This window comes from Pollicipes pollicipes, unplaced genomic scaffold (genome assembly GCF_011947565.3).
Source record: "Pollicipes pollicipes isolate AB1234 unplaced genomic scaffold, Ppol_2.1 Scaffold_4740;HRSCAF=5597_pilon_pilon_pilon, whole genome shotgun sequence".
Lineage (NCBI taxonomy): Eukaryota > Metazoa > Arthropoda > Thecostraca > Pollicipedomorpha > Pollicipedidae > Pollicipes > Pollicipes pollicipes.
Window position 1 is genome coordinate 41,986,143 of NW_023596545.1, and position 14,303 is coordinate 42,000,445.

General features: G+C 57.2%; 1 protein-coding gene across 1 annotated transcript; it reads right to left on the reverse strand.

Moving 5' to 3' along the window:
- Positions 1–926: 926 nt before the first annotated feature.
- On the reverse strand, positions 927–12,345 carry LOC119099030 (segmentation protein cap'n'collar). The gene is made up of 13 exons (XM_037222077.1): positions 12,207–12,345; positions 11,080–11,188; positions 9,690–9,871; positions 8,054–8,188; positions 7,491–7,656; positions 7,090–7,290; positions 6,659–6,731; positions 5,973–6,139; positions 4,095–4,300; positions 3,296–3,401; positions 2,569–2,756; positions 2,151–2,324; positions 927–1,095 (listed from the first exon to the last, which is right to left on the reverse strand). Exons 3-13 carry the CDS (start codon positions 9,702–9,704, stop codon positions 937–939), a joined length of 1,590 nt encoding a protein of 529 aa, XP_037077972.1. The 5' UTR covers positions 9,705–9,871; positions 11,080–11,188; positions 12,207–12,345; the 3' UTR covers positions 927–936.
- Positions 12,346–14,303: the final 1,958 nt, after the last annotated feature.

The window sequence follows — 14,303 nt, forward strand, 5'->3', positions numbered from 1 at the left end:
GAGCGTCTGTCGACCGCGACAATCGCCCCCGGACGCATGCTACGCCGCAGCTACACGTTCGGAAGCCAGCACTCGTCTCACTCCTGCCGCCTGGTGCCCTGCCAGCTGCCGCGCCCGTCGCCCTCCGTCGCTACCCGTGCCAATACCACCTGATCAGGTCTCACCAATGCCGCTAAAAGCGGCCCTTCTACCATCCCCAGCACCTGTCACATGGGGCGATATTCGCGGCATCTCTGTTCGCCGACGGCCGTCACACTGATCAGCTGAGCACCGACACACTATCGGTGGCTGGTACCCGTTACAGCATCGTCTCTTAGTACCACCATGGACACTGCCTTCAGTCGCCACTTCTATCGCAGTGTCTCCTGATGGGACCCGGCACGCCAGTTCCACTGCTAAGCGTCGCATCGTTTGCTGTTATACCCATCCAACGATTACCTGACGCTAAACGTTATTCGACCACCTACTTATAGTCACATTTCATCACTAATTTGTAGTTCACATCACTTTATGATACTCGTCATACGTTCCCACGAAATCGCACGCGGTGCGTTAGAATTTAAATGGGGCTAAACTTCAGTAACAAACGAACGAGCATGCATTCCAAGTGAACCGAACTCGATAAAACACAGTACACACTGGCAGAAACAGTCTATCGTGTCTCCCATTCTTACAACTTGCAACAACCTCCATCCGTCTCTTCCACACGTTATCCCCTCACCGCCCACTCCGACGCGTCAGCACAGCATGGGATCTTCCGTTTGTGCTCATCCCACGAAGGCACTCCACCGCGACCCAGCGAGCGCCCCCTCCCCCCCCCCATCCCCACAAGGCAGCGCGCTCGATGAGCACGTTCCCCGGCGTCCGTGACGGCCCCCAGGCGCAGTGCCTGGCGTAGCCGCTGGCGCCACCTCCGAGTCCCCGGCCTGGTCTTCATCACTGGGACCTGCTACGCCCCGCGCCAACGGCCGGGTCGGCCACGATCACAGCGCCCCTGGCGGCGCTGCGAGCAACCAGCAGGACGTTGCCATCAGCCGACATCTGCAGGCTGAAGTCGGCCGGCGAGTACGGCCGGCCATCCGCGTCCCTCAGCGACTGCGGACAGGCACGGTCGTCAGTCCGGCAGGGGCACGACGTCAGTCAAGCAGGGACACAGGCTCACCCCAGCAGAGATATCGAGGCTGTTCGACAGGAACACGTGGTGAGTCTCATAGGGATACAGTGCCAATGCAGCAGGGAACAGGATCAATGGAGCTGTCACATCGACAGGGACGCAGTCTTACTGGCAGGGGCGTAGCGTCAATCCAGTCGGAGACGGGGACGACATGTCGAGGTGGTCAGGTCTCAAAACGCACATCAATATAGTCAACAATCGCAAGTCCAAAGAGACAGAGACAAAGACTCGCTGATGCCTGATGTGAATTCAGAGAATGTATAATGACCTCTGCGTCTGTGCTTGCATCAACATCTCTCTCTCTCTCTCTCTCTCTCTCTCTCTCTCTCTCTCTCTCTCTCTCTCTCTCTCTCTCTCTCTTCTCTCTCTCTCTCTCTCTCTCTTCTCTCTCTCTCTTCTCCTCTCTCTTCTCTCTCTCTCCTCTCTCTCTCTCTCTCTCTCTCTCTCCTCTCTCTCTCTCTCTCTCTCTCTCTCTCTCTCTCTCTCCTCTCTCCTCTCTCTCTCTCTCCTCTCTCTCTCTCTCTCTCTCTCTCTCTCCCTCTCCTCTCCTCCCTCTCCCTCTCCTTCTCCCCTCTCCTCTCCCTCTCCCTTCTCCCTCTCTCTCCCTCTCCCTCTCCTCTCCTCCTCTCCCTCCCTCCCTCTCCCTCTCCCTCTCCTCTCCCTCCCCTCTCCTCTCCCTCTCCCCTCCTCTCCCTCCCTCCTCTCTCTCTCTCTCTCTCTCTCTCTCTCTCTCTCTCTCTCTCTCTCTCTCTCTCTCTCTCTCTCTCTCTCTCTCTCTCCATTCTGCACACATACAACAGTTCCGTTTAATAGCTTGTTTGGGGGAAACATTAGATATACATTCACAAAGCGTGGCAACCATTGTCAAACAAGGTATTGTAGTTAATAGCGTTTAATATCTGCCTTTAATCACCGTATTTTTTTTCCTCGGAAGAGTCAGCTGGCAATTTCCACCAGCGAATTAGCGGAGTCGTACCTGGAAGACGTGGCGGTGCATCCGTGCATACTTGTCGCGAATACGAGAGCGCTCCTCGGTCAGGAACTGATGCTCGGACAGCGTGCGCTGCCTCTGGTCGCGCACCTTCTTCAGGTCCTCCGTCAGCGCGGCGATCTGGTCCAGCTTGCGCTTGCGGCAGTTCTGCGCGGCGAGCTGTGCGAAGAAACACCCCCTCTTCGTTCAGCTTTTAAACAGGCCAAGTTTCGAGAACATGGCTGCTGTTAAAATCTACAAAAACTGGTAAACCTTCCAAGACATAAGAAAAACAAAGTAGCTTTCATCATGCATCGGATCCGCACACATTCCTGCCGCTTCAGAATATTGGCCGGCACGGTAAGGAGCCCGACCACCGCCCGGGGGCGGAAGTAGCAGGGCTGCGCGCCGAGTATCGCCTCACCTTGTTCTTGCCGCGCCGGCGCACGTCGCGCACCAGGCTCAGCTGAGCCTCGGTCAGCTGGTGCCTGGCCAGCCGCTCGTTGAACTCGTCCATGGGCAGGTGCACGATGTCCTCGGCCGACAGCGGGATGTTCATGGCGCGTGTCCTCCTGTCGTCGCGCGACAGCCGCTCCCCCTTGTGCTCGCCACCTACCGGCCGGCGGCGGTCAGCCACGTCACAGTGTCGACGCGCCGGCACCGCGCGCGGCCCGGCGGCGGGTAAGACACATTGATCAACAGTATTCCCAGCTGGGAACAGATACGCCAATGACGGGTTTTGGCCAAAATGGTCGCTAACGCACCGCGGCGAAGGCAGTGACTACGCAAAAGGAGACCTATCGGGCGTATCTCCTCTGAAAATTATTCACGAGTAGTGGACCACGGCATTACTGTTGTGCCCACTTAACTGGATGCGAGTCGTCGCTGAGGGTTTGTAAAAAGTCGATACACCCCAGGTAGAAATCCAGGCTAATGAACAAATGTCGCTTGCATATTTGGCGTGCATTTGTTGTGACCACCGCTTATACCGACCCCTCTCCGCACTGCCACTGGCGCGTCCGTGGACACACACCCCGGCGCCACACAACACCCATCCGGCACCGCAGGCGCCTCCGGACGGGGCGTGCCCGTCCTAAGTCTCCCCCACCGCCGGCCGGGGTGTGTGCTCGGCGCGCGGCCTGTCAGCTCACTTTTGTCGCGGGCGATGGGTCGCTGCGCCTCGCTCGGCCCCTCGGCCAGCGCAGGCTGCTGGTAGCTGTGGTTGTGCGCCACCGGGCCGAGCCGCTCCGCAGGGGACTGGCGCCGGGCACACAGGCGGTCAGGTCAGCACACAGCACCCGCCCGCGCTCGGTGTGCGCGGCGGCACGAGGGGCTCATCGCCACACGGTTACGCGGAGGTGCAGGACGACGTGCCGGGGAATGTATGGGTTTAACATGGGCGCGCCACCGTGAGGTGCACCGCTGAATGATCATAATGATCGAAGTTAATCCAGATCGACACGTGCTTTCACTGTCGATGACACTTTGCCATTTTTTGCACCTACATCTTCGGCAATATTCAAATTCATTCAACCATTCTCCTCTTTTCCAAATGTCCTGACGTTTGACGTACACCGCGAAAAGGGCTATTTGTCGGTTGACAGCGAATTTTGCAAACACAGCACACATCATTAGACACAAATATCATCCGCTGGGCTTTTCGGGTCTGACACAGCTGAAAGCCAAGTTCGTCCGATCGACGATCCAGCACATCGTCACCAACCCACTCCTCCCTCCACCCCATCGTCACCAACCCACTCCTCCTCCCACCCCATCGTCACCAACCCGCTCCTCCCACCACCCCATCGTCACCAACCCACTCCTCCCTCCACCCAATCGTCACCAACCCACCCCTCCCTTCACTCCATCGTGACCAACCCACTCCTCTCACGGCCATACCGAGACGCACCCCCCCCCCCTCCCACCCCAGGCCCGGCTCTTGCGGCCCACCTTAGTGAATTGAGCGCTGCGGCTGAACTTGATCTCGTCCGGCTCACAGTCGGTGGCCGCCTCGCCCGGCGTCGGCGTGTTGGCCGGCGGGTACGCGGCCTGCAGGCCCCCCTCGGCGGCGTAGCGGCCGGGACTGGCCGGCGCCGACGAGACCGGGGCCGGGGAGACGCTGGTAGTGCTGGCTGGGCTGGGGCCGCGGTACAAGCCTGCGGATAGAGGCCAGCGTTACACGCCCGCCGACAGAAAAGGACTTACAGGTTACAATTTCTAGAGATTTAAAGACTGAACAAATGTGTGGCTGCTGGGAGCAAGAGACTTTGGACATGGGGCTTATTAACAGGAATATCCATTACAAGAGTAGGAACGCTATCAAAAAGTTGTAGTAAGCTTATGTCAGATCACACCTAGAGTATTGTGTAGAGGCTTGGCCTCCATGCTTCCAGAAAGATACAGATGAACTGGAAAGAGTGCCGCGAAAAGCACCTAGGTTGACATATGGGATTGACGACTTAGAATAAAAGGAGAGGCTCAGGGCCTTGGATTTGTGTTCGCTGAAATATCGCAGACTTAGATGGGATCTGGTAGAGGTATACAAGATCATGGAAGGGAAAAACATGGTAGATCTACAAGGAGCACTGCAAATTAGGCCGAGACATAGAGAAAACAAGTTTCATTTAGCAAAAGCTAGGAGTAGAACAATGAGGAGGCAGATTTCATTTAGTCAAAGAGTAGTGAACCACTGGAATCGGTTGACAAACGGAATTGAAAAAGTCCCTCCCTAGCAACATTCAAAACCCGTTTGGACAAGATCTATCGGTCTTAAGATCTCATTTACAGCTGAATTCATGCAGGTCAAGTGGTAAGATCAGTTTCGAGGATGTGTCCGGAACCTGAGGTAGGCCAGCCACGATGGGCCCTTGTGCATCTTTGTTGGCCAGATGTCTTTATGTCTTTACGACACGGGCCGGCGTCACAGGCCGGCGGACACAGGCCAGCGGGCACAGACGGGCGGGCACAGGCCAGCAGACACAGGCAAACGGATACAGGCCGGCGGACACAGGCCAGCGGACACAGACGGGCGGGCACAGGCCAGCAGACACAGGCAAACGAATACAGGCCGGCGGACACAGGCCAGCGGACACAGACGGGCGGGCACAGGCCAGCAGACACAGGCAAACGGATACAGGCCGGCGGACACAGGCCAGCGGACACAAACGAGCGGGCACAGGCCAGCAGACACAGGCAAGCGGACACAGGCCGGCGGACACAGGCCAGCGGACACAGACCAGCGGGCACAGGCCAGCAGACACAGGCAAGCGGATACAGGCCGGCGGACACAGGCCAGCGGACACAGACGAGCGGACACATGCAAGCGGATACGGCCCGGCGGACACAGGCCGGCCCTGGATGCGTGGTGTTAGTAGACGTGTTGCAATACCATCCGAAGCATACATACGAGCTCCCTGATAAAACAGACCGCTTCCGGTAAGCACCGACCTCCGTCAAACCATGAACATTTGTTAATTCGGTTTCCAGTAAGCACCGACCTCCGTCAAACCATGAACAGATGTTAATTCGGTTTCCGGTAAGCACCGACCTCCGTCAAACCATGAACATTTGTTAATTCGGTTTCAGGTAAGCACCGACCTCCGTCAAGCCATGAACCGATGTTAATTCGGTTTCCGGCAAGCACCGACCTCCGTCAAACCATGAACCGATGTTAATTCGGTCTCCGGTAAGCACCGACCTCCGTCAAACCATGAACCGATGTTAATTCGGTTTCCGGTAAGCACCGACCTCCGTCAAACCATGAACCGCTGTTAATGCTGCATCAGCGCGAACCGCACGTCCACAGAGCCGCCCAGCTCGCGTGCGTACCGTCATTTCCGGTGAAAACACGTCTGCCGTACATCTGGTGTTTCTTCTGGGCCACAGGCAGGCCGGGACTACGGCCGTGGCTGGGCGGGTCGGAGCCCGAGCCGGCGCCGACCGGGGCCGGACACCGACTGAACGAGCCGAGCCCGTTCAGTCCGCTCCCGGAAGACCTGGGTGCGCACGGACGAACAAGGTCACGGCAGGTTGGGGGTCACGGACCAGCAACGGCCGAGTTCGATTGACCCGGCCATCATCCCAACGACAGCTGGACAAGTACGGCACTCCCTGTCGAATGTGACGTAACAGAGTGACGTTTAATCCAAACATAATTACGCTACAGCCTGCCCTGAACTTATTGTCAGCAACACCTTGATAGCAGCACAAATATCGCTGTCACAACCTTTAACTCAGGGATTTTTACAGGATGCACGACGTGACTTGCCAAGAACCGGCAGAGTTAATGCGCACCGGGTACGCGGCGTGTGTATGTCAAATACAAGCCAAATGTCAACTGAATGAATGTCAGATGTAGATCACTATCAACCTCCCCAACGGTGCCGGTCACGGTGCCAGTGACGCTGACGATCACAGTGATGGTCAGGGAGACAGTCACGCTGACGGTCACGATGAAGGTCACGCTGACTGTCACGCTGACGGTCACGGTGATGGTCAGGGTGCAGGTCACTCACTGCGGGTGGTCGGGCAGGGAGACGGGCCGCTGGACATCTCCCCCAGTCTGACTGCCGACCCAGTCCTCAGCAGCTGCCCGACCAATACAGTGTCAGGTGAAAGGTGATCGGACCAGTTCAATGCAGACCAGACCGCATCAGATCACATCAAGTCAGACCGGGCCGAACTTCTGCTGAACTCTGCTCTGCATGTATCACTGCGCATAATCGCGCGGCATGACCGCGCTGTGTCCACGGAAGGCTGCACATGTGCGCATCTTTTCCACCGCCTAGCACCGCCTTACACCGCTGCACACACACGTACGCACGCATGTGCGCACGCACGCAGCCGTCTGTATCGACCCCACACGACATGCGGGTCACTTCCAAGCGGGCCGCCAGCAGCCGCGACCCGACGGCGATGCGCAGCGCGGCCGTCTGACGTCCCCTACCGAGCGTGATGGGCGCACTGTCCAGGTCCAGGTCGTCCGCGTCCAGCAGGTGCGAGAGGAAAGCCTCCTCCCGGTCCAGCGGCAGCGCAGGCGCTGGCTCGGCCATCGGTGTCACCGGTGACAGCTGGTAGTATAGGAGATCGCCGCCGGTGGCGCCACCGGACGGCGCGGACGCCGGAGGGCTGGTCTGGCCCAAGGCGCCTGTGACAGTGCGTGAGATCGTCAGCCAGGGGTGGGGGCAGCCCTCCAGCCCGTCCCAGCCGGGCATCCCCGAACACATCACGTGCCGAGAACACCTGCGACGGTGTGGGGTCGTCAGACAGGGGTGGGGGCAGCCCTGCAGTCCTTCCCAACCGGGCATCCCCGAACACGTCACATGACGACAGCGTGTCGTGACTGACCGTGGCTGTCGTGGAAGTCGGCCTGTTGCGTCAGCGGGCCGCTGGGCGGCGCTAGCGTCGCCGTCGGCGGCACCGCCGGCGGCTGCTGGCCAGGCAGCAGCAGAACGCTGGCCAGATCTTGCCAGCGTTGTTCCATGCTCACCATCCGCACCAGCGGCTGACGGGGCTGAGGACAGAAGGCGAGCGTACGTCAGCGCCAGCACCCAGCGACGGAAGAAGGCCGGTACGCGCAGAGAGGGACAGCGTACCCTCACACGGCCTTCAGCCGACGGGAAAGCTCGAGCTTGCAGCTCTTGGGTCGATCCGGCACGTGGTTGTGGTTCGCATAGAGTGACAACAGATGCCATATTTTGAGCATGACGTCACAAAAGGTGGGGACGGACACGCCTGGCAAGCCGGAGAAAGGCACATGAAAGTGCAACACAACGGCGGCATCAGAGAGCAAACAAGCAAAATATTTGGAATTTGGAATTCACTGGAATTTTCGGATGCGCCGACTGCAGTGCTACTTGGCGCCCAGAACAGTAAGGATGACGTCTGTCTGCTCGCTGGTCATCCGTTACCTGGCTGGCAATCGTGTGGTTCTGAGCGGCCTCGATCATCTGGTCAAGCAGAGCTATCTGCTCGGCGCTGCAGTCGGCGTCGCCCAGACTGCCCTGGCCCGAGTCGCAGGAGGCGAGGCGTCTCTGCAGCGGCACCTGAGGCGCGCGACGGCCGGCGGTCAGCGGGTCCGCCTAGCTCCACACACAGCCGCCAGTGGAGAGGCTCGCCATCAACAGAGGGCCCGCCCAGCTCGACACACAGCCGTCAGTGGAGAGGCTCGCCACCGACAGAGGGCCCACCCAGCTCGACACACAGCCGCCAGTGGAGAGGCTCGCCATCAACAGAGGGCCCGCCCAGCTCGACACACAGCCGCCAGTGGAGAGGCTCGCCATCAACAGAGGGCCCGCCCAGCTCGACACACAGCCGTCAGTGGAGAGGCTCGCCACCGACAGAGGGCCCGCCCAGCTCGACACACAGCCGCCAGTGGAGAGGCTCGCCATCAACAGAGGGCTCGCTCAGCTCGACACACAGCCATCAGTGGAGAGGCTCGCCATCAACAGCAGGCCCGCCCAGCTCGACACACAGCCGTCAGTGGAGAGGCTCGCCACCGACAGAGGGCCCGCCCAGCTCGACACACAGCCGCCAGTGGAGAGGCTCGCCATCAACAGAGGGCTCGCTCAGCTCGACACACAGCCATCAGTGGAGAGGCTCGCCATCAACAGCAGGCCCGCCCAGCTCGACACACAGCCGTCAGGGGAGAGACTCGCCATCAACAGCGGGTCCGACCAGCTCGACACACAGCCGTCGGTGGAGAGGCTCGCCATCAACAGCAGGCCCGCCCAGCTCGACACACAGCCGTCAGTGGAGAGGCTCGCCATCAACAGGCAGTACCGAGAACAGGCGACGCCTGAGAAACGTGTCTACATTAAAAGAACAAATGCTGATGCAAAGAAACGCCTGAGACAGGCGACTGGCTGGGCGCTATGCCTCTGTCGAACAAACAGCGACCGGTCCATCAAGTGGAGGCCAGCTGAGGGAGCCATCGCACCCCTACCAGCAGTATGTGGGTGCCTATCACTTTGAGTACAGGTAAGACGAATGCAAGTACAGGTACAGCATAGGTGGGGCGAGTGCGATTACAGGTACAGTACAGGAGGGGTGAGTAAGAGTACCGGTACTGTATAGGAGTAGTACAAGAGGGCCTGGTACGAGTACAGGTACAGTACAAGAGCGGTGAATACGAGTACAGCTACAGTATGGTTGGGGCGAGTACGAGTTTAGGTACAATACAGGAATGACGAGTACGAGTGCAGGTACAGCACAGGTGTGGTGAGTACGAGTACAGATATAGCACAGGTGAAGCGAATACGGGTACATGTATGGTAGAGGTAGGGCGGGCCTCTGTCGCGAACTATGTCCGGGTTTTAATCCTGATCTGATTATGCTGAGGCAAGCCAGTCAGAAGCTCGTAATGATGGGGGGGGGGGGGGGGGGGAGACCGCAGGCCTGTTGCCAACAGCGGTTGAGTCTGGGAGTGCACGAGTTCGCACGGACGGGTCTACGGCACGGACGGTGTGGACCCGTCGTGCGGACGAACCAGCGTGCGGACGGGTGCGGGTCTCGTCCGGAGGGGTTCGTGTGGGAGCTGGACCGCACCTCCGTTGTCGGCATGGGCCGGCTCTGGGCGCTGATGAGGTCGTCGATGGTGGTCGGAATGGGTCCGCACAGGGCCGGCTCGTCCAGCGCGTCGACCGCCGAGTTCAGCTGATCGACGGAGGAGGGCACCTGCTGCGCGCTCTCCGCCGGCGACACGGCCGGCAGGCACAGCACGTACTCGCCTGCGGGCGCCGCCACCGCTCAGACGTCGGCCGTCTCGTGCCGCCAGAGGTCCCACGGAGAGAGTGCAACATGGCACGCTCGGGCGATAACGGGGCCCACAGCATGACAACACCCTCCGACGCACGCCAGAGAACGCCCGACGTCCCGCGCATCCCGGGTATCACAAAGATGTCACACCGAATGCGCCCTCAAAAAGGCACGGGAAATATCTCCATTTCAAATGGAAGCAAAAAGACGCGTGGAAAGAACTTCACACCACATCCTCGTTTTCTTAGAATAGCGAGAAATACCACAAAATCTTCACGACGGATACTACTGTAGGGCATGCAAACTGGACACCTGCAACGCGTGCGTTTTCATGCAGCTGGCCACATCGGCATCTTCAACGTAACGACTTAACACGTGTACTAGAAGGGTATATTTCTGAGAGCGACGACATGCTGCTGTCCTCGTCTGTTCTTTTCTGCTCACCACGAGTGTATTGCCACAGAGCCGATGGTGTGCCGGGAAACCCCGACCAGTTGCCTGCCTCAGAGTCGCTCCCTGTCTGGTGTAACCGAGGCGCTCGTGCCAGCTATCTGCCTCCAAGTCAAACGTCTCCGAACCGACGGCGTGGCCGAGGCAATCCAGATACTGGTCTATCTATGACTACCATGCGATTCGATACGCATCCCGCTAGGGCTCATATTACCGTGTCGTGTTTTTTTTTTTCGTTACGTGTTTTGGCTGCGTGTGGACTTATATGCCACTTCATGCACTTTTGTGTTCTGTTCCATGATGGGCTCATGTGCCTCCTTGCTCGGGAGAATACATCTAAGCGTTCAGTGCAGACGAACCAATCAGCCAGTTGTCTGCCTCCTAGCCGACCGTGTGACAGAGATATTCGGACCAGTTAGCTGTCTACCGGTACATAGTGCAGCCCCAGCACTCGCAGACATGCGACCCGTCTCAGAGTCGATGGTGCACACGGCACTGGCCAGTTGCCTACCTAACTCAATAGCGTAATCACGGCACTCAGGCCAATGACCTGTGTCCGAGTGAATGGTGCAGTCTAGAAACCCAGGCCAATTATCTGCCTCCGAATTACATGTGTGGTCGAGACACTCAGAACAATAATCTGTCTCCAAGTCGACGGTGCAGGCGGCGCGTTGAGACCATTTACCCGTCTCCGAGTCAATCGAGTAGTCGACGCACTCGGACCAGTTACCTGTCTCAGAGTCGATGCTGTAATCGAGACCAGCCCAAATGTCGTCGAGCGAGTCATCCACGGCCGCGGCGCCACTTGACGCCGCTGCAGGCGCGCCGGCCGGCTGCCACTGCGGAACGGTCACCCAGTGTCACCGCGGGCCCCTCCCAACAGAGGGCAGCATCACTCGGTCAGCACCGGGGCGGAGCAGACGAGCGCTGGCGCGGAGCCGCCGGCGGCAGCGCCAGCTCACAGAGAGGCACGCACTGGGCTGACAGCCTCATCCGACTGCCATCTGGCAGCACGCGTCTGCCATCACACCATGCAATCGAAGGCTGTTTGGAACAGCTCACGCGCAACATAGGTGGGAATCACACCATGCGATCGTAGGCTGTTTGGAACAGCTCACGCGCAACACAGGTGGGAAGATGTCACTGGTGTTTTGCCAACACTAAGTATGGACCTCGCAGTATTTTCAGTGATTTCAGGTTATTCTGACAGGCCCACGCCGTTTTCATAGCTTTTCCGTCTTTTACGTGACCCCACAATGTCTTTACAGCTCTCAGATCTCCAGGCCTACTCCGCCCACACATCAGCATAGGTCTCGATGAAGTGTTCACCAGTAAAGTGAGCCTTGCCAAAGAGCGCATTCATGAACACAGTCGAATTGCGTACATCGATGGCGCCTGACGGTCTTCGAAGACTACGGAAAGGTCAAGGGGAATGAGAATAGAACGCACATAGACGGGAAGGCACTCCACGGTCCTCTCATTTGCATACTGCACTAAACACACCCATATATCTCCACTTACTGAACAAGCTAAACGACGCTTCACTACACGGGCAGGCACAGATCGTACAAACACAGCGCAGTCAATGTTTGTAGAGCAAGGCAACATCGAGCAGTGAGGACACATCGCATAGATGAAGTGCCTATGAACACACACGTTAAGTACACAACGCACGGCGTCATTGTCAGAGTGCTACCTGCTGCCAGCAGTTCTGCATTCGTAACCTTCCATGAAATAACCGCAGACACGTCTGCTACAAAGCTGCGAGCGCTCTCAAGTACCGTTCCCATCTCGGACCGTGTGACCGAGTACTGTAGCGTCGTGCGACGTACCGCCGCGTGGCGGTCGGTCGCGTACCTCATCATCGAGACGAGCGACCTTCTCCGGTAGCGGAGCGGTCTCGTCCTCCTCGGAGAAGGAGCGGATCGGGTCGAAGTCGTGTCGGGTCAGGCCCAGGTCGATGTCCTGCTGCCACAGCACCTCGATCACCTCGGCGTCCTGTCGGCACGGGCCACGGTCAGCGCCATGTCATGTGGTGACGAAAAGTCACGCGGCGACACAGGGCCTCCCCTCCCCCCCCCCCCACTCCCGTCACGTGGTCTAGCGGCTGCAACCGGGCACCACACGAGACAAGGGGCGCATTCGCAGCGAACCGGACGACCAAGGTCCTGAGCCATCAACATCACTCGTGACGTCATATCCCATAGATTCTGCGCTGTTTGGTGTTCGCAGCGACCGGAACGACAAAGATTCTACGTGACGCCACCTTAAATATTTACGGGACGCGCAGAATCTTTTTCTGCGACTCGATCGAAGAGGGACGCAAATAGCGCAACACACTCAAGTATAAACAGGTCGCTTTGCGTGCTCAAAACCAACCAGGAGTGACAAAAGGTGTTCCATATACTACAAAGAGCACACATTGCGGTTTCCGTTCTTACTTGTGGCTGCATGCGCAGCTATCGTCACGACCGTGACGAAGAAAGTAAATAGTAAAAAACCGCACTGCGGAACACACCCGGCGAAGATTCTACGCGACGTCACGTAGGACAGAACACTCTTAGTGCTGCACTGTGCTCCACTTGTCTTGGAGACTCGGTGCGGCCTGGCGCATCCGACATGGGGAGTCACGTGGCCGCGGACGGCCGTAGACGGGTACATCAGACGAGCCATCGTCCATATGCGCCATCATATGCCATTATATGTCATCACCCCACCCCTAACCCCAGCAGTGCGGTGATGATGACGGTATTTAAAGCGCACCGGCTACTTACGCTATTGTATGCCCTGTCTGACGCTTTACGGAACATTCTCACCAGCACACCCAGGTCAGATTAGGTGGTCCACTGCCGGGCATCAGTCAGTGTTTGGCGGCCTTTCTGCGGACATGATCCGTCGAAAGCTGTTGTCTAGCAACTAAAACTGGAGGATTTAATCGTGGAATAGCGTAGTGGTTAACGGTTTGCGTTCACCACTGCGCGTCTGGGAAACCAGAGGTACGGGGTTCGATTCCCGCTATGCCCGCCTTTCATGTCATGGTAAGAGGCAGGCGACGCCATACAGCCTCAGCATCTGGGTAAAGCCCTAATAACGACGGCAGATGTCCCCTGCGGCCAACAGAATGCAGTTCGCGAGCGTACTACATTGAAATACTTCATGACCATGGCAGTTTATGAAGCACTAAAGATGGCTAAAAACTATGTTGGCATTACACAAGTATGGGCCGTTAGGATTTTGTGCATTGGTATGAATATGAAAATAGCGCTTACATCCATAAGTCTCGAACTGGTGCTTTTGCGCATCAAAGAAATTAAAACCAAATTCTCGGGCTTGCAAAAAACAGTACCACATTTTTATATCCAAACTACCACTAAACCGGCGGTCTAATTACGAAAACTGCCTATATGAACTCATTTATCAAACCAGTTACAGTCATCAAGGTGGAATGACTTCCTGCGACATGAGTGCACTACATTCGGAACCGTTCCACTCGTGTTCAGCCATTGCTATGGCAATATAGTCAAACGCATGCACATCGGTTAAATGCGGTTTCGTCTGTTACGCCGCGTTCATGAACTCACTGCACCGGCGTCATTGAATTGGCTCCCGCCCTGTTCATTCAAGACTGGGATATAGTCGGTATCAGAGTGTACCCAAAACAACCCAACTGAGAGGCCGAATATGGCATGGATTGAGACTTTTGGACTTCTGGTTTGACGTGAGTCATCCTTAAAATAGATACCGCGCACCGTGGCGTTGGTCGCCACCTTGCTATCCAGTGGCAGCACCCGGATCACCTAACTTCCCAGAATGTTTTGGACTCTTAATATAGTTAAATATATATATATATATATATATATTTATATATATATAACCATACATACGCATATGCAAGAATTACCATATATACGTACATATATATATATTTCACTAAATGATAATTCTTATCATACG

What these genes read in the sequence shown, in the direction of transcription:
- LOC119099030 (XM_037222077.1), bottom strand. An exon ending in TCCCTGCCCGACCACCCGCA is followed by an intron (nt 6,140 to 6,658) that starts GTGAGTGACCTG and finishes GTGCGCACCCAG; the next exon opens with GTCTTCCGGGAGCGGACTGA. An exon ending in TGCACCGCCACGTCTTCCAG is followed by an intron (nt 1,096 to 2,150) that starts GTACGACTCCGC and finishes GCCTGTCCGCAG; the next exon opens with TCGCTGAGGGACGCGGATGG.